Source organism: Mastomys coucha, unplaced genomic scaffold (genome assembly GCF_008632895.1).
Source record: "Mastomys coucha isolate ucsf_1 unplaced genomic scaffold, UCSF_Mcou_1 pScaffold1, whole genome shotgun sequence".
NCBI lineage: Eukaryota > Metazoa > Chordata > Mammalia > Rodentia > Muridae > Mastomys > Mastomys coucha.
Genome location: NW_022196891.1, coordinates 68,368,160 through 68,394,830, shown reverse-complemented (window position 1 = coordinate 68,394,830; position 26,671 = coordinate 68,368,160). Strand labels below are relative to the sequence as shown.

At 45.6% G+C, this 26,671-nt stretch overlaps 2 protein-coding genes across 2 annotated transcripts in view; one reads left to right on the top strand and one right to left on the bottom strand.

The window, feature by feature from the left end:
- Window positions 1-6,104: 6,104 nt before the first annotated feature.
- Mpz (myelin protein zero) lies at window positions 6,105-12,057 on the bottom strand. Its single transcript, XM_031389171.1, has 6 exons — window positions 11,821-12,057; window positions 8,805-8,971; window positions 8,316-8,529; window positions 7,655-7,790; window positions 7,441-7,501; window positions 6,105-7,332 (listed from the first exon to the last, which is right to left on the bottom strand). Exons 1-6 carry the CDS (start codon window positions 12,038-12,040, stop codon window positions 7,231-7,233), a joined length of 900 nt encoding a protein of 299 aa, XP_031245031.1. The 5' UTR covers window positions 12,041-12,057; the 3' UTR covers window positions 6,105-7,230.
- Window positions 12,058-17,266: 5,209 nt separating this feature from the next.
- Sdhc (succinate dehydrogenase complex subunit C) overlaps window positions 17,267-26,671 on the top strand; it is a 22,387-nt gene continuing 12,982 nt past the window's right edge. Inside the window, exons 1-3 of the mRNA XM_031389158.1 lie at window positions 17,267-17,346; window positions 22,861-22,917; window positions 25,392-25,493. Coding sequence (XP_031245018.1) covers window positions 17,327-17,346; window positions 22,861-22,917; window positions 25,392-25,493 — 179 coding nt within the window. The 5' untranslated portion in view covers window positions 17,267-17,326. The remainder of the gene's footprint in view (window positions 17,347-22,860; window positions 22,918-25,391; window positions 25,494-26,671) is intronic.

The window sequence follows — 26,671 nt, the reverse complement described above, 5'->3', positions numbered from 1 at the left end:
AGAGAGAGAGATGGGCCCAGGAGTGGGAGTGGCGATGAGAATGGAGGTTATGGGTGGCAGGGTATGGGATTCGAGTAGGTAAAGAGAGTAGGCTTCTCTCTCTGGACAGTCTTGTGAGCCTGCTCTCAGAGACGTCATGATGTTTCGGGACAGGTCTGCACTGATCTTGCCTTAGTGTTTAGCTTGCTCCTTTCACCTCCTGGCTTGCTCTTCCAGGAATCTGCCTAACATCCTTCTAGGAGCTGTCTGTCCTTCCCGCCTTAGCTTCTCCTTATCGTGAGAACTCTGGAATTTTGGCTTCTTACAAAAAACAAAAACAAAACCAAAAAACAACAGAACCCACAGGAAAGAGTATAAGAATGTTTTTGTTTTAATCCCAGGTGTGGGATATGGAGCGGCTTCAGAGGGTCCACAGCAGCTGACTACAATTTGCCTTGGCGAGTGTGTGATTTTGCCAGCTGCAAATAGTTTGTGCAATTGTGTGACATTTGGAATTCTGGGGACTTTTCAGAGGGTACATAAATGCTAGGGGCAGAGTGGGTGGTTGATTGTTCATTGTTGGTCAGTTGGGTCAGTTGTGTGTGAAGAAGAGGAGGAGGAAGAAGGAAGAAGAAGAAGAAGAAGGAGAAGGAGAAGGAGAAGGAGAAGGAGAAGAAGAAGAAGAGGAGAAGGAGGAGGAGGAGGAGGAGGAGGAGGAGGAGGAGGAGGAGGGAGAGGAGGAGGAGGAGGAGGAAGAAGAGGAGGAAGAGGAAGAGGAAGAAATTAGATATCCTGATGTTGAAGATCAAACTTGCCCCAAGGAACTCGATTCCCGGAATCAGCAGGAAGTAGTCTAAGGATAACATCGCCCCCTTCTGCCCAGAGACTTTCTTTATCCAGGGAATTCTTTCCTTTTTCCTCTATCCTTTTCTCTCCCTTATCTAATGGTAGGAAATTGAGAGGGTGGGAAAAAGAGGGTGAAGGGTGGAGGAAAGGAGAATCCACAAAGCAGCAAAGACCAGCGATAAGTGGCACCCGGACGTGGAGCTAGGCAGAATGGGAAATCTGATTTCAAACGCCATAGAGAAAAGAGAAGGATGGATTTTTTTTCTTTCAACAGGCCAGCTATATTTCCTTATTTCTGATACTGTTGGCAGAGATAGTGGCTCCTGGTGGCTTCCTTGTCCCTGCCACATGTTCAACGTCTGCGAATCAGTCCTCATTGGATTCTAACTAGCTGCTGTCAGCTTTGTTTTTCATAACCACTCTAAATGTAGTCCCTGCTGGTCTGTGCTTTTCTGGACATTAAGAGCTTGAGGGCGAGGACTTTTGCTTTCTATAGTGTTAGGCATCACTGGTGATTTTTTTTTTTAAAAGTATAGAATAGAATTTATTTAGGGTATGGGAAGGGAAGTTAAGAGGGTAGTAGAGGCAGGGAAAGGCAGAGAAAGGGAGAGAGTACAGAAGTAGAGGCCAGCAGTGAACACGTGGAGAGAGGGAGAAGGGAATAGGAAAAGGATTAGGGAAGGGAAGAGCCTAAGGGGGCAAGAGAGAAACAACAAGAAAACAAGAGCATCCCTGGTGATCTTTTTGGTTAAGTGGCAGGTCTGACTCCAGATCTAAAAAGGTGAGAGACTCGCGGTCCATAGATAGGCAGAAAGTCATCCTGGTCACAAGACGAGAGCTTCCTCGGTTCCTCCCTTGGCATCGCCCCCATTGCCCCTCCCTTGGCATGCCTCTCTGAAGCCACGGCTTAGGAGAGTACTGGCAGCCCTTGTTCCCCCTCAGGCTTTGAGCTTCCTTTAGAGTTCATTTATCTTCATGAAGGTCAATCAGTTCAATCACCAAGACTGTAGAAGTAAGTAGAAGTATAAAGGGACTTTCTTTGGGGTCTTAGGAGATACAGTCAAAGAGCCAGATCCGGACAGCATTGAATGCGTGTTCTCCAAGGCAGGAGGACAGCGGTGGTTTATGTAAGCAAGTGGTGCTGATTTACTGCAAAGCAGTAAAAGTTCCTTTCCAGGAAAATTCTATAGCATGCTGGGAAATACCTGGGACGATGCGACCAACAGGAGATAAAGGATGCGTCTAGTGAGAATGTCCGCAGAATGGGAATCCGACCTTTAGAGACATAGTTTGAGTCTCTGAGCATGACGTTATTGTCTGGTATTTCCAGATGCCAGCAGTCTAATGGTGAAGGTGGCCAAGAGCTCACCCACCTAGAAACCTGCGTGACAGGCAGGTGCATAAATCCGGTCCCTCGATGTTCTCTCGGTGCCGGGTCCTGAGTTCTAGTCTTAGTTCAATGAGTCGTGTGCCTTGGCAAAGATAATAGATGTCTCTGTGCCTCAGTTTCCTCGTTTGTCGGGGGGGGGGGGGCTGTGTCAGAATCTAAAGATGCAGTGGGAAATGAGAAGATGGGATTACCTGGGACTATTCTTTGCTGGGTTGAATTCTGTTACCTTAGAAGGCTTCATAGTTGGGTCCTCTGGGATCCTCACTCCCTAGGTGGGGGTGATTCTTCAGTCTCAGGCTACAGACAGGCCATGAAATGGAAAGGACGACTTGTAAAATACCCCTGTGGGTCATCAGTCCCCTTTCTAGACACTTTCACATATATTAACTCATTTAATTTTTTTTTTTTTTAAGACAGAGTTTCTCTGTTTAACAGCCCGGGAATCTGTTCTGTAGACTAGGCTGGCCTTGAACTCACAGAGATCCACCTGAACTCACAGAGAGACCCACTTGCCTTTGCCTCCCGTGTGCTGAGAGTAGAGAAAAAGAACCAACAGGAAGCTCAAGACACTGGCTAGACTCTTTCTCCAACCTTTAGGCAGGCCTCAGGCCTTATTTACACGTCTAAAGAGTTCTCAACAGAAAGGTGTACTGCCCTCTAGGGAAAGTTTCAAGAATCTATGGAAGGTTTTTGTTTGTTTGTTTGTTTCTTGATTTGTTTTAAAGTTAAAAAAAAAAATTGTAGTGTGACTATACACAGTAGAAGATCCTGGTAGTGAAGAGTCCAGAAAAAAGTAAGGATGCTAGACAATAATACAATGACCTGGACAATGCAAAAGAACTATTCTACACCCTTTAAAAGTCTCACTGGGGCCATCAAGATGGTGCAGCAGTTAAGGGCACTTGCCTAGAACGCTGATGGCTGAGTTTTAGCTCTTGAAGAGTCTGAAGTCAGCCTAGGCTATCAAATAAGTTCAAGACCAGCCAGGACACAGCGTGGGACCCTGTCTCAGACCAACTAATGAATAAATAAACAAAGCTCCATCTAAACTGGGGAAAGAGGCCACATAGATGGTTCATGGGTAAGAACATGTGTTGATCTCTAACTCCAGTTTCAGGTGATCCGATGCCCCCCCCTTTGAACTTCTTGAGCAATAGGTACTTTTATGTACATACACATCTCAAGCAGGTAAAAGACTCATAAACACAAAATAAATAAATCTAAAAGCAAAACTTCAAAAATTAACAAGTTAATGGGGAAGAGAATATTCATCTCTAATTGATTGCAACCTTATGGAGATTTTAGCATCAATATGTGAATAAACCCACAATGTGTGCACGATAAAAAAAGGGAATATTGCAATCTCTGCTATAAAGTTAATTCATGCATTTCTCAAATTGATCAAACCAACAAAAAGCAGAAGAATCTATCTCGAGGCAGGCAAGTGGTAAACCATTACCAAAGAGAGAAAATGGTTGAAAATGGCGGAGCACTGCCAAGAGATGATAAAAGCTCAAAAGTGACCTTAGAGTTTTGACAAAAGGAGTTAGTGCTGTGGCTCAGTGGTTGAGTGCTTGGAATGGTACACCTCTCTCTCTCTCTCTTTCTCTCTCTCTCTCTCTCTCCCTCTCTGCTATCTTACAAGCACATTTAGCATAGACATCACTGATGCCCTTTGAGGAATACAATTTTAAAATAATTATTTATTTATTTTATATGAACACACTGAAGTTGCCTTAAGACACACCAGAAGATGGCATCAAATCCCATTACAGGGTTGTGAGCCACCATGTGGTTGCTGGGAATTGAACTCAGGACCTCTGGAAGAACAGTCAGTACTCTTAACTGCTGAGCCATCTCCAGCCCCAAGGAATACAATTTTAGTGGAGTGATGCACATGGTTGTAGTCGGCTGGAAGGGAGACCGTGGAACGTAGTGCAGATACTCTACATATTCAAATGGCTTTATCAGACAGTGAAGCAGATAAATAAGGCTGTAGATAGAGGTGGAAGTATGGAAGCTATTAAAATGCATTACAATTTCTCCACCCCTACCAATTAACTTTTGGATTTTGTTGATACTATCTATTATCGTGTTTTCTGCCAATAAAGAGGATAAATTCTGAAGTATTTCCTGTGTGAGTTTTAGATTTCCTGTGTTGCTTAAAGGTCTTCTCCTTGTGGAGTTTAAGCAAATATTTCCAGTGCCCTCTCTCTCTTAGCTCCTAGACTGGCCTTGAATTCAATGAGGCCTCCTGCCTCATTCTCCCAAAAGTGATTAAAATTGCAGGCATCTGCCAACCCGCCAGACTTTAAGCAAATATTTACTCTTAATAAGTGTGGGCCTCACTCATTCACAAATTCACGATGACCTCTTCTTTAATTATTGGTGTGTGTGTGTACCTGTATGTGTGTGTTCATGTGTGTTGTGTGTGTGTGATGTATTAACACAGTCTGCTGGCTCCGTTCAGTTCTACTCATGTGTATTTGTTTAGGGTGACTGCTTGGGACTGTAATTCTGTTTTGTGTTTTAAACAAGGTCTTGTTCTGTAACCCAGCTAACCCTGAACTCCTAGCAGTCCAGCTTTCTGAATGCCAGAATTATTGTGATGTGCCAACATACATTTTACATTTTATTTCTTATATAGTGTAAAGTAAAATCTTAGTTTTTCTCCAGACATTGTGCCTACGTGTTTTATTAAGAATCCTTTTGGGCAGCTGGAGAGAAAGCTCAACAGTTTGTCTGTGTACTGCTCTCACAGAAAACCCACATTCAGGTCCCAACACACACAGCAGGCAGCTTCCAATGGCTAGTTTTTACAGCTCCAGGAAATCTAATGTTCCCCACCACATACCCAGAGAAACTGTTACATTTTCCCACAATCATCTAAAGATTTCAGGATATTTCTAAATTGACATTATCAACAAACTGGCTAGTCAAGTATTAATACTGTGTCTAAAACAGAGAACAAAAGGAAATTGTTTTTGAAATAGGATCTCTCGTAAACCAGGCTGCCCTTAAACTGTAATTTGCTATTTAGTCAGAACTGGTCTTGAAATTCTGATCTTTCTGACTGTACGTTCTAAGTGCTGCGATTATAGGTATGTATTGCCATGTTCAACATAAAGTTCTATGTGTGCATATTTATAAGCATGAATGAGATTTGTACTACTTTATAAAATGCACTCCTTTTTTTAAAAAATTTTCTTTTATACATAAGTCTGTGTACCACATGTATGCCTGTTACCCACATATGCCAGAAGAAGACACCAGAGTCCCTGGAACTGAAGTTACAGATGGTTGTGAACCTCCATGTGGGTGCTCTGACCCATCTTTCCATCCCCTAAGGTATACTCCGTGAGGCAAGGCAAGAAACTCTTCTAAGGACCTTACCCTTAACAAGTTAGTCGTATGTTACAATACACACCGCTTTATAAAGCTTACAGCTTATAAAGCTTTCCAAACACTGTCTCTTATGTGATTCTCACGGCAGGTTTGGGAATTGTGCAGGATGGCTAGAATGGTTCCCTGTATTTATGAAGTGCAGAGCAAGCTTACCAAAGGTAAGTAAGCATTCTGGGGCAGACAACCCGTGAGGGGCTGGTGGCTTTAGAACCCAGGTCTTAGGAAAGAAAGCTACTGAGTGTCCACACCTGTAAAAGCAGGGCCTGCCACCCATTAGGACCTAGTACAATCTCACTGGGTAGTTTTTAATACAGAAATGTGCCTGTGGGCCTACTTCAGAGTTCTCTCTATTATGCTACATGGACCAATACCATAAAAATCAAACCTGACAACGAAAATCAGCTAATGTGCCGAGAATGGCCTGGGAGTGAGAAGGGGAAGGGATTCTTAGGAAGATTGGAAAACGCAAAACAGAGGCAGCAGCTTCTGGAAATGTCAGTGTTTATTAAACATGTAAGGACATTTGGAGATGGTAGGAGAAATATACAGAATGTAGAAAAGTCCTGACAGTCCCCTGTTCCTGGGGGTGCAACCACTTCCGTTCCTTCCCATTCTCGGGGGTGGGGGGCTTTTCCTGTCCTCCTGATTATCTATTTTGAAGACATTTCTTAAAGCCCCCTACTGCACCCCTGACCTATGAGGATCCATTTTTCTCTCTCTCTCCTTCCCCAAATCTCGGGAGTCCCAGAACTGCGCTCCAGAATGGTCAGAGGGCATCGACTATGCTCCGCTTGCCTGGCCGGCTCTCCAGTAAAGACTTAGTAGGAGTTGGGGGCGGGGGGGGGGGGGGGGGGGGGGGGGGGAACTGCAAAAGCCACATGACGTCATAGGTCCTCGGTCACGGGGCCGTGGGCTCAGGTAAACAAACAAAAGAATGGATGGACAAATAAAAAATACTCAGCAACCTAAATAAACCCTGATGGAGAGTCTGCTCTGCAAGATGTGGATTTGAGCCCGAGGACAGAGTGTGGGGCTGGGCCACCAGACGGTAGGAAAGGAGAGAGCAGGAAGAAGCCAGGGATCAACGGGGGGGAGGAGCTGAGGGGAGGAGTTGGGAAGGCCAAGTGGCCTGGAGTTGGGCAGAGGCTATCAAGGTCCCTTTCTTCTCGGTACCTGAGGGACAGGCACCAAACACGCAGCCCTTGGGGCAGGTGAGGAGTAGGGTTAGTCCCTAGGCTCCCGGAAAGCCGAGGGGTAAAGGCGAAGGAGAAGTACAAGACTTGGAAAGGATGGAATGAAACTTTACATCTCATTGGGAGGTAAGGGCAGGGCAGGGCTGAGGAGCAAGAGGAAAGCACCTAGACCCGGGAAAAAGAGGAGCCTAGGTCCCCTGCTCTGACAGGGCCTGGATGTGACGGTCACTTGTCCGAGTCCAGGCCCATCATGTTCTTGAGGGCGTTCTTGAGGCTGGTTCTACTGGGGGACTTGACTGCAGGCCGGAGCTCCGAGCTCTGCTCATCCTTGCGAAGCTCCATCTCGATGACCACCACCTGAGAGCCTTTGGAGGACTCCGTCGCAGACCCCCGACCCCCCGCCCGGCCCGCTAACCGCTATTTCTTATCCTTGCGAGACTCCCCCAGCCCTTTCGATTTCTTCTCACTGGCAGCTTTGGTGCTTCGGCTGTGGTCCAGCATGGCATACAGCACTGGCGTCTGCGGGGATTGCACACGTCAGCCTTGGGCTTCACCACGTCTTGCCCGTCCCTCACTGATGTCCCAGACTTCCCAGCGTTCTCCTCCCCAGTCTCAAGTCCCGCTAACCTGCCGCCCGCGCTTCGAGGAGTCCTTCGAGGACTTGTGAAATCTCCCCTTCTCCATGGCACTGCGGGAAGAGAGGTTGCAGCAGGATTGGCCTCCCTGGAACCCAGTACACTCAACTTCCTATTTCCTTTGGCCCTCCCACCACTGAAGCAGTCTGGGGTGGGGATGGGGGGGGGTCCTGGATAAAGGTGGGGAGTCAGGCTCCGCCCCTTACCTGAGCCTTCTCTGCAGGGCAGCTTGCCTACGCAGCCAGCAATACCGAATCAGGTAGAAGAGCAACAGCAGCAACAGCACCACCCCGAGGATGCCCCCGATCACGGCTCCCAACACCACCCCATACCTAGTGGGCACTTGGAGGGGAGGGAGAAGAAATACGCGGTTCGCACGCAGCGGGGAGGAAGCAGAAACCTGGATCTACATTGCTTCTCACTACACCTATTTCCAGTCATTGGAAATGTGAGAATTTTAGCCAGGCTGCCTTCCTTCTTGGTATCTTTGGTTTTTACTATTAACTGTTTTTTTTTTTGGGGGGGGGGGTGTCTCACGTAGCCCAGGTTGGTACTTGCTATGAGGCCAAATATGGCCTTGGACTTCGGATCAATCTGCTTCCACCTTTGGAATATTAGAATTACAGCCAGACCCATCATGCTTACCCGCCTGCTTCTGCCTTCCCCCAGTTTTGCTAGTTATCCCAGGCTGCTCTTGAATTCACTATTTGACCTAAGCAATCACTTCCTTAGCCTCCCCAGTGCTGGGGTTAAAGGCTTGCACCACCTGTTAGTTGAGGCTATTTGCCCATCTCACAGTCTGTCAGCCCTCCCTGACACCCTCCTTGAAGTGCCTCCCAGAACCCTGTCCCCTGTCCCTTCTCACACCTTTTTCAAAGACATAGAGCGTGACCTGAGAGGTCTTGCCCACTATGTCCGGTGGGTTTTTGACATCACATGTGAAAGTGCCGTTGTCACTGTAGTCTAGGTTGTGTATGACAATGGAGCCATCTTTCCAGCGAGGGTCCCCTACCCACTGGATGCGCTCTTTGAAGGTCCCCACCTCATCGATGTAAGGCTGTCCCTTGGCATAGTGGAAGATCTATGAGGAATGATGGAAATTGTGTGTGAAAGAATCCTAGTATGAAAAGCTGCCAAAACTTGGCTCCAGACTCAGGGTCCCAGATCCTGCCTATATGAGGAGGAGGACAAGCCACACAGGTCCTAGGTAAGGTAACAAAGACTGCTGCTTACCTTTCTACAGTTGAGTTTGTGGCTCATAGAACATTTCCCCAGGTTCTCTTTTCTGTTGTTTGAAGTACCTATCTGCTGGCTAACCCCAGGACATCCCCGCCCCACCCCCCGCCCGACACTCACCGAAATGGCATCTCGGCCCCCTTCAGGCTGGTAGCGCCAAGTAAAAGAGATGTCATCTGAGACCCATTCACTGGACCAGAAGGAGCAGTGCAGGGTCACCTGGGAGCCCACAGCACCATAGACTTCCCTGTCCGTGTAAACCACAATGGCCAGGGCCGGAGACAGCACTGTAAGCAGAGGGAAATGAGATGCATACGAGGGCCCAGGCAGTTATAAAGAGGACATGAGACCAACCAGCAGTCAGGGGCTAAGGTCTTAGTGAAGAAACAAATATTGGGAGGCCTACCTCTGTCTGGACTCAGTTGGTAAATGCAAATGCTGTATCTGCTCAAGGTCTCAGCATAAAGAATGTCCCTCAAATTCATAGCTGTACCACACTGGATGTATCCAACCTTGTCCTATCTCTTAAAGCTAAGCAGGGTCAACTCTGGTCAGTACTAGGATGGGAAATCTTCAGTGTAGAGGAAATGAAATCCATGCTTTTCTTTAGGATTCTAAAAGGTGGATTGTATCCAATCTCATTTTCTGTTTTAGTCTCTTTTTCTTCTCTTCCTTCCTTCCTTCCTTCCTCCCTTCCTTCCTTCTTTCCTCCTTCCCTCCCTTCTTTCCTTTCTTTCCTTCTTTCTTTTGAGACAGTCTCCCTGTGTAGCCCAGACTTTCCTAGAATTTATGGCCCTCCTTCTGAATGTTAGAATTTATGCCCCCGTCTTCTGAATGTTAGAATTACCACAGGTGCCAACAATTGACATCTAATTCTTAAGCAATTAATTAGATGTAGAGTTTTGAATATTTTAACTAAATTAAGATATACTGAGTTTGTTTGTTTGTTTGTTTTAAGACAGGGTCTTACTATGTAGCCCTGGCTATCTTGGAACTCAATATGTGTGTAGATCAGGCTGGCCTGGGATTCACAGAGATCCACCTGCTACTTCTCCTGAGTGCTGGGATTAAAAACATGCTCCACCATCCCATGCATATGTTCTCACAAACAGTTTACGTAACTCAGGCAAAGCTAACTTTGACACTCACTCTAACCACCAATTTCTTTCCTAAAGTCTCCACCTTGATAGAGCCACCATTACCAGTTTTCTCTATGCATCAAACTCAATATAAATGCACTAAACTCAAGATATATCTGTACTTACAACAAATGACTAAATTTGTTTTGTGGAGCTCTTTAAAAAATATAATGTATATACAATATATTGCATTAAATTTTCCTTTTTTTTGTTTTGGATTAAGAACATATGTATCTGAGATAGCTTTCCATGCTGACTCATAGATATCAATCATTCTGTTAGCGGCTGTACAGTAACTTCAAATTCTTGCAAGAAAGAGAAGGAGAAGAGGAAGAGGAGAGGAAAAAGAGGAAGAAGAGGAAGAAGGAGGAGGAGGAGGAGGAGGAAAAGAAGAAGAAAAAGAAGAAGAAGAAGAAGAAGAAGAAGAAGAAGAAGAAGAAGAAGAAGAAGAAGAAGAAGAAGAAGGAGAAGGAGAGAAGGAGAAGAAGAGGAAGAGGAAGAAGAGGAAGAAGGAGAAGGACACAGTTAGAGAATGCAAGTCCTCCTGTCCTCCTTCTGGGCACAATTGTCAAGCCTGCCTGCTGGACCCCAGGTTACCATTTAGTGTATTCTTGACTGAGAATCCAGGGGAGGAAGTCTCATATCACTGTCAAGGAGAAGCTAGATTTAGAAGACCCTGAGTCCAGCACCCAGGTGACTCTGCATGTGGACCTCTGTTGTCCAACCATCCATCCTCACCCTCTTCTTGGTCATCTTGGCCCAGGGCCACCGCTTTAAGCCACCCACACAGGGAGAGTCATCCCAGGCAGTCTATGTGTGTGGGCTGGCTCTGGGTAGGAACAATTATAGACTTTTCTGTTCTTTAGGAGGAGGCAACCAAACAAAGTCTCATTGTCTAGCCAGTGCTGGGGGGCTCATACCACACCCACGCCACCCTCATTGTCCTGAATCTCCCATCTTAGCATGCAATATCTTTTACTTACCTCCTGGGAATTCTGCCTGAGAGCCTTCTTGGGAATCCCCAGTGTAACAAAGAGAGTTATTTATTTGTTCGGACTTCTATTCCTCCTATTATATCGTCAATCTTTGCTTTCCTCAACTCTGCTCAGTGGTTCTAGGATTGGGGCAGAGCGCCTTTGCTCCCTAGACTCCCCGGCTCCTTGTTTCCTTTACCAAGGCTTTTTCCAATCCCCTATCTTCAACATTGCTTTGGGACATCACAGAATAGTCCAATATAAACCAGAAAAGTGTAAGTTCTGGGTTTACTACCCCAGGAGTTAAACTTGAGCAAGGCAAGAGCCCTGGACTCTCTAACTGTTCCTCTCTCCTGCTGCTCATCCTCACTCTTACCCCATCATGGCTTCTGCTCACACAGGATGGAAGGCACTTCCGAAGGCTCTACTTCACTAACCTTGCTTTGATGTTCTCTTACTCATTCAACATCTCTGCCAAAGGGAAAGGGAAAAGGCTGGCCAGCTTAAAAAGATGGCTTTACTGGGACAAGAGCCTAGGATTCACTCACAGTTATAAATGAGAGGCCACAGGCAGAAATTCCATCTAAGAAGCTGAGATCACAGAGCTGGACTCATTCATTAATTCATACTCACTGACTTTCTTTCCCTTCTGGGTAATCAAGGTTGGGTACCTCTTGTGCCACTAGGGGATGCAAGGGGACCAGAACTCAGGGTTCTATCTTGGTCTTTTCATTCTGTTTCTACTTCCTGACAGACTGTCAGCATGGATCTGGGGGTCACTGACTATAGTTTCCAACTTGGGTACCCAGGGAACTCTCTGTGATCCCTTTTACTTTGTCTCTTCAGGAGATACCTTTCCTGCATCCCGTGAATGGTCTATACCTTCCCTCCCCAAACCTAAACAGAACATCATCTTCTTGCTCTCCCTTGCTGGCTCTTAGCAGTGAAGGGTGTGAGGATGGGGGGGAAGCTGCTGAGAGACCACCGAATCTCAGGTTTCTGGGACTCAGTGGCTGCACTTACCCAAAGAAGAGAAGAGCAGGGCAGCCAGGATAGGGCTGGGGCTGGATGAGGGAGCCCCCGGAGCCATAGCTGGGGTAGGGGCAAAGGCCCAGAGTGTCTGTGGGGTGGAGAGAGCCGGGGACAGGGAACTGAGCGGTGTTTTCTGGAACCTGCTTAAAATCCCCTGGATCCCCAGCACGAGGGGGCTGTCCTGAGCCAGTGACCAATTGCAGCCTGGCATGTGCAATTGAGAGGTGGTGGGGAGGGTGGCAGGGGACATGGAGCAGAAGGGGCATTGTATACTCTGGGTGGAGGGGTGGGGGGACACATACCACCCCTTACACAGAGGGCTTTGTGAATACTGACCTCCCCCTACCCTAGGTTGGAATGTTGGGGTGGGGTGAGGCAGAGGGACAGAAAAGGGACATAGACACACTTCTCTGAGGAATAGGCAAGCTGAGAAACCTAAATTCAAAAGGCCATGGCAAAGGATTCCTTCTTAGCCTCCTTGCCTGAGATCCCTTAGGACCTAGAGGGAAGCTCTTTTCGGAGCATTCCCAAATTAGGGTGTCTGTTGTTGATCCGATTGCCACAGCAACGGTGTAGACCATAAAGCCCTCTGGGAACAACTTTTTCCATCTCCTTGCATCTGGGAGATTCTACCCAGATAGAAGATTTTTCTCTACCAGGAAATTTCCAGGAAGAAGCTCAGATTTCCCCCCCTTCCGTTAGGAAATCCTCCGATGCCTTATGCAATGATCAAGACCACCTATTGGTCCTGCACGGTGGCTGTTTGGAATGTTTTCGAATGCTCCTATTAGAATGGTAATTCAGTTCTTTCTACTAGCCCAAGATCTGGTTTGAGGAGGCAGAGGGGAGAAACAGAGGGCAAACTCATCAACTGCCAGTGCACAGACGGGTGGGAATACCACTTAATATGGGAAGTTCAGAGGAAAGAGCAGTCAGATCTAGGAGCAGCCATTTTGAAAAAGGGAATGGGAGGGATGATGGCTAGATGGAACAGCAAAGGTAAGAGCAGAGGTGAAAGTGCGTGCGTGCGAGTGTGAGTGCATGTGTGTGTGCGAGCACGGGCGTGTGCATGTGCGTGTGTGTGTGTGTGTGGGTGTGCGTGTGCGTGTGTGTGTCTGTGTGTGCGAGCACAGGCGTGTGCGTGCGCGTGCGTGTGCGTGTGTGTGTGTGTGTGTGTGTGTGTGTGTGTGCGAGCACAGGCGTGTGCGTGTGCGTGTGCGTGTGCGTGTGTGCGTGTGCGTGTGTGTGTGTGTGTGTGTGCGTGTGCATCCATGTTTGATTTGATGTGGGGACTCTTGAAAGGCTACACTAGGAATCAAATCTGAAACAGGAAGCATGAAGGGCTCGAATGACAAGACTAAAGAGAGTGAAGTTAATCTAGTATGCTGTCAGCATCTCCTGAAGAACTGTGGGGTAGAATTAGAGCCAGGAAAGCCAACTGTGGTTTATACCTCTCTTCCTAGTGCTTGGGAGGTGGAAGTAGGAAGCAGGAAGGTTAAGAGTTCAAAGCCAGCCTAGGCTATCAGAGACCATCTCAACAAAGAACGGGTGATGCTTGGAATGTCTACATGACCGGAGTTGAGGTGTTCTTTTTTTAATGGTTTATTTATTTTTATGTGTAATAAGTGCTTGCCTGCATGTATGTATGTGTTTCATGTGTGTGCCTGGTGACTATAGAAGCCTGAAGAGGGGATTAGATCCCCTGGAACTGGAATGGTTGGGAACCCCCTTGTGAATGTTAGGAGTGAGCTGAGAAGACCAGCAAGTGCTCTTTACCTCTGAGCCATCTCTCTAGGCCCCAGTTTTCTGTCCTCCACCCCACCCCACTTCCCCAAATTATGCAGATGAGCTGTTTAAGATGAATCTAGCAGACAAAATCTTTTGGAAGTATCCAGCCTCCTGCCTCTTTTTCTTGCCTCCTGATCATCTGAAATGACCTTGCTTTTCACTGAAAGCACCACTCTCTCTTCTCTCCCTTGTTTCTCACTTTGGATCATAAACCTTGCTTTATAACTGCTTATTTTTTTTAAAGAAACTGTTGATAAAGAATTTAGCTCTCTGGGTGTGGTAGTGTATGCCTTTAATCCCAGGACTCAGGAGAGACAGAGAGAGAGGCAGGCTTACCCTGGGAGTTTGTGGACAGCCTGGCCCATAGTGAGCCCCAGGACAGCCAGGGCTATACAGAGAGACTCTGTCTCAAACAATAACATAAAAGAGTACAGCTGGGGTTGGAGAGATGGCTCAGCCAGTAAGAGCACTGACTGCTCTTCTGGAGGTCCTGAGTTCAAATCCCAGCAACCAACACGGTGGCTCACAACCATCTGTGATGAGATTGGATGCCCTCTTCTGGTGTGTCTGAAGACAGCTGTGGTGTACTTACATATAATAAATAAATACATCTTTTAAAAAAATCTAAAAAAAATGAGTACAGCTTAATGTTTGAAATCTGAATTTCTGCTTTCTTTCTTTAGATTTATTTTATGTGCTTTACTGCTTTGCCTATGTATATGTATATGTACATGTATGTGTATATGTATGTGTATGTGTACATGTACATGTATATGTATGTGTATTTGATCCCCTCTGGTGCTGGAGTTATGTACAGTTATATGCCACTATGTGGATACTGGAACTTGAACCTGGGTCCTCTGTGAGAACAGCAAGTACTATGCCACTGAGTCATCTCTCCAGCTCCCATGGTCTGAACTTCAATGTGATTTATTTCCATCAGCCATAGTGTCAGTTATGAAGGCTGAGTGCAGTGATCATTGTTTGCTTAGGACAGGCCATCTATCTATCTATCTATCTATCTATCTATCTATCTATCTATCTATCTATGTAACAAACACACACAGAGTTTTCAGTTTTGATCGGACTGGCCCGGAGCTTGTGGTGATCTTTTTTCTGCCTTCTGAGTGCTGGAATCACATAGCATCGACTACCACGCCCAGCTTAGTCTTGCTTATGAGACGTTATTAGGCACATCTGTGTGAAGCCAACAGTCTTTTAATACCTTCCATGCATCTCAGATCACAGTTCTTGGGAGTTTCGTGGTTAACGCCAGGTTTCACCTCCTTCCACTTTCTCTTTATCTAGCCGGGACTCTTAGCTACACCCTTTTCTGGAGCCTTGCATATTCTCTCCCTACCTCCCCAGTCCCTGTTAGCCTCCAACTTGCTATGTAGGCAAGGATGACCTTCACCTTCTGATTTTATTTATAGGTCCTGAGTTCTGGGACAGGTTGATAGGTCAGTGTGTTCTTGTATCTTTGAGTCTCCTGTAGGACTTTCACAAACTGGCAAAAAGCCAATAGTGCATATATGTTAAATAAAATTATTCAAGACCTAAGTGAAGGGACTGGAGAGATGGCTCAGCAGTTAAGACTAATGACTCTTCCAGAGCATGGAGAGTGATTCCCAGCACCTACCTGGAAGCTCACAGGTCCGTAACTCCAGTTCTAGGGAGAACTGGCATCCTCTTCTGGCCTTTCTGAGCACTAAGCACACATGTGGTGCACAGACACACAAGCAAGGGGAACATCCAGTTTTAAAAAGGAGCTAAATGAAAGAGGTGCTTGTTACATTTTACTCTTACTTTTGTTTTTGAAATACTGTCTATGTAGTCCAGGTTACCTGGAACTCGGTATGTTGCTGAGGATGAAGATGACCTTGAACACCTGATCCACTAAGTACTAGGATTGCAGGTGTGTCACCAAGCTAGGTTAGAGAGGGTTGGAGGGATGACTGGGAGGGAGTTCAGGAGCAAAAAGCTGTATTTACAAGAACAGTTTTCTACTGACTGACCTGTTTACTAAACTTTTAAAAGCTGGTTTTCTTTTTTTTTTTTTTTTTGGTTTTTCAAGACAGGGTTTCTCTGGCCTTGAACTCAGAAATCCCCCTGTCTCTGCCTCCCAAGTGCTAGGATTAAAGGCTCGCACCACCACTGCCCCACAAAAGCTGGTTTTCTTTCTCTAATGTCATTTTGTTTTGTTTTTCCTGTCTCTGGAGAGTGACTTCAAACTCATGATTCTCTTCCCTCAGCCTCCTAAGAGCTGGGACTATAGGCCCAGTCACCGTGAACATGAAACTTATTTTTTGAGGTAGCCTGCACTGAATTGTGTTTCTTCCTCTAAATGCTGCAAAAGAGATTCTTGCACTGAATAGAGAGAGGGTCAGACGAGAGAACCTCTAACGGCCCTAAAAGTCTACAAAGTGCTTTCTTTGTCTAACGTTACAGAAATGCAAAATAATATTATTCATTTGATGAAGGGAAAAAAGTGAATGTGTGCTATTTAAATCCTGAAAGGAAAAAGGCAGGAGAGAGCTAGAGAGCTAAATATAAATGGAATCTGAATATTAATACAATCAAAAGAGATTTGCTTCAGAATAAGAGTTGCTCTAGGCTGCCCCCCTTTATTCTTTTTCCCTCTGCCTTGCCACCCCTCAGGACCCAGGGTCAGGAACTTTTGACATTCTATTTCACTTCTTTCTCTCTTGCTTGCTTTCTTTCCTCTGTCGAGAGCACTCTGCAACTGATTTCTGTGCTTGGATTCCTCAAAACCGTGGAATATATACAGTATATATAAATCAAAGCGCGCTCTCCTCCACTAGGTTCTTGTAGCTGTGGGTGTCACCCACATACTGCTGAAAAAGAAACAAGGGAGTTTTGTCTTCGGCCAGTGGGTGTTTAGTTCGCGCTGCAGCTCAAGCCCTGGAATCACCAGGCCTAGAGGAGGTGGTCAGAAAGGATGCCATCTTTGAAAAGGACGGCGAAAGGCCCTCTGACAGCCCACCTCACACTCCCTAGGCCCCAATTTGGGGTACAGTTTGCTAACCTTGCTAGGGATATGGCTTAAAGGTATAGTGCTTGCCTAACATCTCCTTAGGGCTGAAGATCCGTGAGGAGGCACCAAGTTCAGAGGAAGGCCAAGCTTTTTCCTTGGGTGTCTCAGCCAGCTAACTCGGGGATTTTTAGGACAACTTGGAAGGAGGGAGTTAAAGTGAGCCTCTGAAATCCTGAGGGAATAAACTGGCTGTTTGGTAGGGGGAGCCCTACAAAATAAACCCTCAGGCAGGTAAATGCACTAGCTTTAACCACTCGGCGATCTTGTCAAGACTTTGACAAACGACACTAGCTAGAAACTGGCGCGCGCGCGCGAGGAAAACCGAAGAACCGAAAACAAACAAACAACAAACACCAACCTCACTCCCAAAAACAACAAAACAAAACAAGAAAAGCACCACCCGTTTGAGGCCAGCCTGGTCTACAAAGTGAGTTCCAGGACAGCCAGGGCTACACGGAGAAACCCTGTTGGAGGGTGGGGTCAGGGGGAGCACCATCCACGCAAAAGACCTGCCTAACTTAAGAACCCAGAGGTTCCAGCCTAGAAAGCCTGAGGTGTCACATGACAGCGCCCCGCCCATCGCGCCCCGCCGCCAGAGGGAGGGCTAATCGGGGGAGGAGCGACACGTCACTTCCGTCCAGGCCGGAACTCAAGATGGCTGCGCTCTTGCTGAGGTGACTTTAGCCTGGGGCTGGGAATCCAGGCCCGCGACTCTTGGGGAACCTGACTTGATCCCCCTGGGGGTGACAGCGGCGTGTGCCGTGCGGGGACAGGGAAAGGACCCGTGGATGCGCAGGCCGCGCCCCTGGGATCTTAGCACCCCGTCTTCCCCCCCGCGGAGAGGCTCGGAAGGGCTTAGAGGTCACTCTGTGTGGCCGAGTGGCGCGGCTGTCATTGTTTCTGCCTCGCCCACGTCTGAAGCCTCTTCGCAAACTGCTCTTGTGGACCCCCACTAGGTTTCGAGCCTCAAAAACCTGCTGTGACTTCGAGATCAGTTGGACCCAGGCCTGCAGTTTTTTGGGGAGAGTGGGGGGAGACTTAGGGACTGTAGGGGGAGGGGCTCCTTAGAGCACCTAGTCTGTGCTTTTTAACTCCTGACAGTTCTGCTGCTAGCCACCCGTGGAGACTGTCTGGCTTCCTAATGCGCCCCTCCCAAGCCAAGGTCAATAATAGCATCCACAGTGGCTCTCTTAATGCTGCTGGGAAAACCACTTTGTTTTGTTTTAATTTTGGTTTTAGCGGGGCAATGGGGTGGGAATCACCGCCTTTCTCTCAGGTGTCCAGAGAAATAGCTTAGATTTTTTTATGTTCTGAATCCTTTACTCATTAGGTATGGTCCCCAGAGCCTTTTATAAGTTGTAAGGGCTAGTGACATTTCTGGTACAGATCCCGACACAGTTCTGTGCCAGTCCTATTTTTGGAAATTATTTGTTATGGAAAGTTAGCTTCAATGCTGTTGAGATTCCAGACCCTGATTCTCCCAAATATGTTTTCATTTCTCTCTCCACTTCTGTCATGCAGTATAAAAATAGAGTGATTCTGTTTAGTTTTTCTTTGTAAAAGTGAGTCTTTGGGAGTTTGGATTGGTTATCTTCATCCTTTATTTTTATCTTACTGCGCATCCTCATAGCCATCAGACAGGACCAAGTTTTCCAGAGTTCCATCTTTTATTCCTAATTTTGACCATAGTTGAGTGCTTTCAAATTCTGTGACGTAAAACATGTTCGTGAGTGTGAGGGCATATTGGGTCAATGATTAACATTTAGCCTAAAACGATCACATTGGTTCCAGACATTTATCTTAGGAGTTTCAGGATTTGTGTGTACAATCTTCATCTTTGGGTTCTTCCTGGATCTAGCCGGTCTCAGATCAGAAATATTTGAATAGCAAATTACTAGAAGCAATTTGAGTGTGCTACCTGCCAAGCATCACACTGAGTCCATGGGCGGGAACTGTTGCTATGCCCTGCCGTCACCTGCCCTCTCCTTCTGTCATCCCAGCACTTAGAATTGTTTGCTTCACCTTCTATCCTCGTGCAGGCATGTAGATTGGTGGTATCTACAAGTAACTTTTTCCCCATATTTTTGTGTACAGATTGCACATAAGTAGCTCTCCCAACCCCGTTACCTTAAACCATAGAGTATAACATGGAACGTTTACATTATAATGGGGATTATAAGTAATACAGAAATTCCTGGATGCATAGGAGAATGTGGATAGGGCACATAGAAGTGTCACGCCATTTCACATAAATGAATTAATCAGCTGCTTGTAGAGGTGCTCCCCACCCATCGCGGCATGTAGGAGACTGAGGCAGGAGAACTGCTATAACATTGAAGCCAGCCTGGGCTATATGGTGAGTTGCTGGCTAGCCTGGGCTGTAAAGTGTGATGCTGTCTTATAACACTTGCTTCCAGCTATAACCTTTTATAATTTTTTTTCCCTTTTCTTTAGTATGGGTGTGGGTGGCTGCACATGTGCTATGTATGGCTTGTGTGTAGGGGTCAGAGGACAATTGTGAATCCCAAGGGGCCAACTCAGTTTGCCCTGCTTGGTGGCAAGTGCCTTTTCTCTGTGAACCGTCTCACTGGCTTCTAGCTGTAACATCTTAAACTCCATTCCCAGAGTAGAGAGTCTTTTCAGAGTTTCTGGTTTCACATGAAAGGCAAAGATCGATAACTACTTTCATATTTCAAACAAGGTTGTCAGGTTTGTACAGCTTGTTTCTGTAGAGGCCTTGTGCAAAGCTTGCACTGGTATTTGGGGAACAATAACAGCAGACAGAGCGTGCAATAGATTCCAACCCACATCTGCAAACTCTTGCTGGGTAGCTGAGTGACGGGGCCTAGCTCAGTGTGAGGAATGTGTGCCCTGCAACTTCAGAGACAATTCAGTCGATTTAAAGAGATCTGTTCCCACTCTGGGTACACAATGTCTGCATTCACCTCTTGTCTCAGAGGGAAGGGAGAGAGCTGAAGAAGGCTGGCTGGATTTTTCCCCTTCTAATAATGGGCCCCTCTAGTGCGCTAGAGTAGCATATGAGGTTTTTGAAATGATTGTGAATCTAGTATCATGAACCCATTTAGAAGATGGTTGGATCTTTTGTTTCTCGTTTTTCTGTGTAGCCCTAGCTGTACACCAGGCTGGCCTCAAACTCACAAAGATCCACCTGCCTCTGCCTCTGAGTGCCACTGCCACTAGGCTCAGTTTCTTAGATCTTAGTGAGCTCTTATATCTCTACAATACCTTGTACATAGTGAATAACTAGTTACATAGAATTAACATAGGTACATTTTTCACTTCTAAAACTTTCCTGAGTGGCCAGTATGTGGTTGAATATAAAACCAAGAATTGCAGAGAAATTCAGTGACATCCAGAAGTGAATACACATTTTACTAATGACCAGTACACTGCATGTTTGAAAATGCATTCATATAATTTATTGAGTTCTCACAAATGATGAATTACATACCTGAGGATCCTTAGATCCAGTGCAAGAATTCTGTGATTTGTGGCCACTGTGAGGCCAGTCTACAGGTTATTAAGAAGGATGGTTATTCAGCAGCTGAAATGGAGGCAGTGCCAGCTCAGGCATGCTCATTTCATTGACAGTGCAAGCTATACAGTTTCCTTTCACTCCATTTAGCACTGCTTTCATTGGGTTCCACAAGTTTGCGTGTGCTGCACCTTCATTTTCATTGAACTCTAGAAAGTCTTTCATTTTTTTCTTTTCTTTCTGCCTTCATCCAGTAGTCATTCAGTTGAGAGATGTTTCGTTTCCATGAGTTTGTAGGCTTCCTGCTGTTTCTATTCTTGAAATCCAGCCTTAATCCATGGTGGTCTGATAAGATGCAGGGGTTTATTTCAGTTTGCTTGTATCTGTTGAGACTTGGTTTGTGACCAAGCATGTCGTCAGTTTTGGAGAAAATTCCACAGTGAGATGCTGAGAAGAAGGTATATTCTCTTACATTGTATAAAATGTCCTGTAGATATTGCTTTTATGTCCATTTTCCTCATAGCATCTGTTAACTCTTCTATTTCTCTGTTTAAGTTTTGTCTTGATGACTTGGACATGTTGGCTGGAAGTATGAGATTAAAGCGTGTGTTTGTTTTTGGCTTTTTGGACAACGTATTGAATATAGCCCTGGCTAGCCTGAAAATTGCTGTTCAGACCAGGATGGCCTTGGATTTACAGCAGCCTTCCTGTGGCTTGCCTCTTGGATGCTGGGGTTACAGGTTTACAAGCCTGATTACCTGAGTTTGATGCCTAGAATCCACTTGATGGAAGGAGAGAACCAGCTCCTCGCAAGTTGTTGTCTGATCCCCACTGGTGTGTGGTGGCGCGGACCATCACATACAAAATAAAATGTAATTTAAATTATTTTAAATTAATTTTTTCATGTGTATGGGTGTTTTTGCCTGCATGTATGTCCGTGTATGAAGTGCATGCCTGGTACCTTCAGAGTCCAGAAAGGGGCAATGAATTTGCTGGAACTGATGTTAAAGATGGTTATGAGCACCATGTGGCTGCTGGGAAGCAGTCCCTAGGCCTCTGGAAGGCAGCCAGTGCTCCTAACCACTGGGCTATCTCCAGCCAGTGCTCCTAACCACTGGGCTATCTCCAGCCAGTGCTCCTAACCACTGGGCTATCTCCAGCCAGTGCTCCTAACTACTGGGCTATCTCCAGCCAGTGCTCCTAACTACTGGGCTGTCTCTAGCCAGTGCTCCTAACTATTGGGCTATCTCCAGCCAGTGCTCCTAACTACTGTGCTATCTCCCCAGCCAGTGCTCCTAACTACTGGGCTATCTCCAGCCAGTGCTTCTAACCACTGGGCTATCTCCAGCCAGTGCTCCTAACTACTGGGCTATCTCCCCAGCCAGTGCTCCTAACTACTGGGCTATCTCCAGCCAGTGCTCCTAACTACTGGGCTATCTCCAGCCAGTGCTCCTAACTACTAGGCTATCTCCAGCCAGTGCTCCTAACTACTGGGCTATCTCTCCAGCCAGCCCCTGGAATTTTTTTTTTAAATGGCAGCTTTTAGGTAGAAAACATTTATCTTTTGTGTGGGAATGATAAAGTGTCCTTGCTTTATCCTGTTTTTTTTTTTTTTTTTTTTTTTTTTTTTTTTGTATTATTGTATGAGAAGCTTTGTGGCTTGAAGTTTATCTCAGTTATCTGGAAGTTAATAGTAACTTCTTAATTTTTAAAAAATTATTAGTTATTATTACTGCATGTGCTTATGTATGTGTACCAGTGTGTACATGTGTTGGTGAGAGGAGAACTTTGTATAGTTGGTTCTCTTCTACCTTTTTTAAAAAGACTTATTTATTTACTTTATGCATATGAGTACACTATCACTGTCTTCAGACACACCAGAAGAGGGCATTGGATCCCATAACAGATGGTTGTGAGCCATCATATGGTTGCTGGAAATTGAACTCAGGAACTCGGTAAGAACAGTCAGTGTTCTTAACCAGTGAGCCATCTCTCCAACCCAAGAATTATAATCTTATTACCACTTCCTACTGAGTTATATATAGTCCTTCTTCCCTCCCTCCTTCCCTCCCTCCTTCCTTCCCTCCCTTCCTTCCCTCCCTTCCTTCCCTCCCTTCCTTCCTTCCTTCCTTCCCTCCCTCCCTCCCTTCCTTCCTTCCTTCCTTCCATTTTGAGACAGTCTCTGTAATTCAGACTAGCCTCAAAAAACTAGTATGTTGCTAAGGCTGTACTTGAATTTGTGACCTTCTGTCTTTGCCGCCCAATTGCTAGGTGGCAGGTGAGCGTATCCAAGCCTGTCTCCAAGTTGTAGTTTGTCAGGTCGAAACTAGGGGCACTGTTAAGGGTTTGATGCTGGAGCTTGACCCCAGGATTTATGTGTGTTAAGGGTACGTTCTACCCTCAGCCCTCATTTCATTTTCAGTCAGCCTTTCTGCATCTAATAGAATACAAAGGAGCTGGGCATGGTGGCACACACCTTTAATCCAGCACTAGGGACAGAGAGGCAGGTGGATCTCTGCATTCGAGGCCAGCATTGTCTGCAGAGTGAGTTCTAGGACAGCCAGGGCTACACAGAAAGGCCCTGTGTTACAGGATAGAAATATAATTAACAACAAACAATAATCTCTTACAAAGGAAGGGAGGCTGAAGTGCTGGTGTTCATTCTCAGTTTGTATTCTCAAATCTCTTGCAGACACGTCGGCCGTCGCTGTCTCCGAGCCCACCTCAGTACTCAACTTTGTATCAGAAAGTAAGTTCCAACGTCGGTGAATACTTTATTAACTTTGTTTTCCTCATGAAAAGGCAGTAGAAGGCCGGGTGTGGTGGCTCACGCCTGCAGAGGTGGGTGGATCCTCTGGCAAGCCAGTCTGGTCTATGTAAGGAATTCCAGGACAGCCAGGAATCAAGAATACATAGTAAGACCCTGTATCAAAACAAACAAACAAGCCCTTAATTTCAAGTAGTTTCAGGACTTAGTTAGTTAGTTTTTTCCTAAAAATTTATTAATTTATTTTATATATGTGAGTACACTGAAGCTGTCTTCAGACACACCAGAAGAGGGCATCAGATCCCATTACAGATGGTTGTGAGCTATCGTGTAGATGCTGGGATTTGAACTCAGGACCTCTGGAAGAGGAATCAGTGTTCTTAACGGCTGAGACATCTCTCCATCTCCCAGGACTTAGTTCTTAAGTGTATTTTTTCCCTACTAAATATTTATTCCTATTTGTTGATATCAACAATTGCCTTCGGTGGTGGTGGTGGTGGTGGTGGCTCACGCCTTTAATCCCAGCACTTGAGAGGCAGAGGCAGGTGGATTTCTGAGTTCGAGGCCAGCCTGGTCTACAGAGTGAGTTCCAGGATAACCAGGGCCACACAGAGAAACCCTGTCTTGAAAAACCAAAAAACCCCAAACAGTTGGCTTCAACAATTTTTTAAAAGGTTTTATCTTGGAAATATATACCTTATACAAGAATGGTGCTTTTTTGTTTGGTTTACTTTTGTTGTTGTTGTTGTTGTTGTTGTTGTTCTTTCGATTTGTAGCCCTGGTTGTCCTGGAACTCACTATGTACACCAGGCTGGCCTCGAACTCACAGAGATCCACCTGCCTCAGCCTCCAAGGGCTGGGACTGAAGGCACTGGCCACCAGGCCCAGCACATGTTTGTTTTGTTTTGTTTTGTTTTGTTTTGATGTTGGTTTCATTGTTCTGTTCTCTGAGGTTAAGTCTTGAAGTCTTGTACAGCATGCTGTTGATCTTAAGTGCTCCTTCTCTGTTAGCCTCCAGTGCTGCCTTTATAGACATTCACTGCCATATATGGCATTATGCACATTCTGTCCAGATTCATCAATTATTAACATTGTCATTTGCTTATGTAACAGTATAATTATTCAAGCATAATCATTAAATCTAATAAATTAACTGATGAATGCTTATCTGATACACAGTTGATTTTCATTTTTTCTGTTTGTTCCAAATAATGTACTTTATAGCACAACAACCTTTTTTCCCACAGCCAGAGCCTAGTTAGGCTCAGAAATATGCTTAGCTATCATGTTTTGTTTTTATTTTTATTTTTTTAGGGTTGGGTTTCATTTTATTTGGTTGCGTTTTGTTTTGAGGCAGTGTTTCATGTAAGCTCAGGCTGTCTTTAAACTTGCTGTGTGGGTCAGGATGATAGAAAATTCCTGAGCCTCCTAAATGCTACGATCATAGGTTTTTACCGTCATGAGCTCTTTTGCTTTTTGAGTCAGTTTTTCTGTGTAGTCTACACTGGCCCTTTACTTACTAGGTGGTCCAGGCTGGCCTTGAACTTCCAATCTTCTTGCCTCTGTGCTAGTGTGTGCCACCTCATCATTTTCTGTTTTTTGTTTTGTTTTGTTTTGTTTTTTAATGTTATGTGTAGGGGTGTTTTGCCTGCATGTTTGTGTGTGTACCACTTTTATTCCGTGCTCATGAAGCCAGTTGGATTCCTGGGGACTGGAATTGCTGTCATGAGCCACCATGTGAATCCTGGGACTCAAACTCAGGTCCTTCGGAAGAACACCCTCTGCTCTTAACTTCTGAGCCATGTCTCCAGCTCTTTTTAAAAAAACTATACCGAATTTATTAATGTCTGTTTGGTGGGGCTCATGGATGTGCAAGTGCAGGTTAGAAGACATCTTATGGGAGTTGTCCAAGGAGATGGGATTCAGGTCGTCGGATCTGTCAGCAAGCACTGTTACCCACCGAGCAATCTTGCAGATCCAACAAGACCTTTTTTAAAAAATACATTTTAGGTGGCTAGAGAGCACAGCATAAGAGCATGTACTGTTTTTGCAGAGGACCCAGATCAGTCCTGAGCATCCATGTTAGGTAGCTAACAACTGCTGTTACTCCAGCTCTAGGGAATCCAACACCCTCTTCAGGCCCCAGCACTAAGATATACACACCCACACATAGACACACATGTATACACACAACTAAAAATAAAATACAACTTTGGAATACACTGTTTGGCCGGGCGGTGGTGGCGCATGCCTTTAAGCCCAGCACTTGGGAGGCAGAGGCAGGCGGATTTCTGAGTTCAAGGCCAGCCTGGTCTACAGAGTGAGTTCAAGGACAGCGAAAAACCAAAAAAAAAAAAAAAAAAAAAAAAAAAAAAAAAAAAAAAAAAAAAAGAATACACTGTTTGCTGTGTAAAATCTGTGCTTTAGTCCCTTTTAACCCTTTCGTTTTATTTTAGTGCTGCTCCTCTGGGAACCACAGCTAAGGAGGAGATGGAGCGGTTCTGGAATAAGAACACGAGTTCAAACCGTCCTCTCTCTCCCCATTTGACTATCTACAGGTAAGGGCCCTGGACGGATGGGCTGGAGTTGCCCGTATTTTTTTAAATACTGGGAGTACAGTGCATGAGAGCAATGGGATGGCCAATAAAGATGGCATTGCGTTCATTAGCATCCAGCTTCTTTCTTTTCTTTGTTTGGTTTTTTGTTGTTGTTGTTTTTTGTTTTTTGTTTTTCGAGACGGGGTTTCTCTGTATAGCCTTGGCTGTCCTGGAACTCACTCTGTAGACCAGGCTAGCTTCGAACTCAGAAATCCGCCTGCCTCTGCCTCCTAACTGCTAGGATTAAAGGCGTGTGCCACCACCGCCAGGCTAGCATCTAGCTTCTTGGGTGTCTGTCAGTGTGAGAGTCTTGAAAAAGCTGACAAAAAGCAAAGGATTTCTGAAGGCACAGCTGCCAAAAAGGTCATTGAAAAGCAAGCAGATGGTGCGTTGAGGGGTTTCTAGTATTGCTTGCCTGTTACGTTGCATGACTCCAGGGCAGCCTGGATCCTGAGTACACAGCATGCACACTTTGTAGTGTACGGTACCATCACACTATACAACAGTGTTTGCTGTCTGCGACACCTCTGCTCGGATTTGAGTCTCTGGTGTGTATTTTTTTTTTAATAGCGATGTTTTCTACTTGTACAGAAGCCTAATGGTTTAATTATGGAAAACAGTGACTTCTAGTGCTTCTCTACTGTGATTCCTCATATAAGTATCAAGATATTACAGTATTAGGGTATCATGCTTGAATGTTTGATCTTAAAAATCACTGTTTGAAGGCCAGGTGGTGGCGCACGCCTTTAATCCCAGCACAGGAGGCAGAGGCAGAAGCAGAAGCAGGCAGATCTCTCTGATTTCCAGCCAGCCTGGTCTACAGAGTGAGTCTCAGGTCAGCCAGGGCTACACAGAGAAACCCTGTTCGGAAAAATTGTTGTTTGAGGCTGACCACAGTGGCAAGTGTGTGCAGACCTGGAATTGTAGTACTTGGGGTGCTGAGGCAGGTGGATCAAGAGTTAGCCTCATCCTCAGTTAAATAGCAAATTCAAGGCCAGCCTGAGCTCTAAGACAAACACACAAATGTATCCTTTTGCACTGCTGTTAGAGAAATGGCGTCGACATTAATGCAAGTTCTCAGGCTGAGAAGGAGGTTCAGTAGGTTGACATTAATCTTAAGTTCTCAGGCTGAGAAGGAG

Bases quoted from the DNA above. Each gene is read 5' to 3' on its own strand.
- Mpz (XM_031389171.1), bottom strand. From the start codon at position 12,040: ATGCCAGGCTGCAATTGGTCACTGGCTCAGGACAGCCCCCTCGTGCTG. The intron at 8,972-11,820 runs GTAAGTGCAGCC...CTCTGCTTACAG, and splicing joins CCTGCTCTTCTCTTCTTTGG to TGCTGTCTCCGGCCCTGGCC. The intron at 7,502-7,654 runs GTAAGGGGCGGA...CTCTTCCCGCAG, and splicing joins GCCCTGCAGAGAAGGCTCAG to TGCCATGGAGAAGGGGAGAT.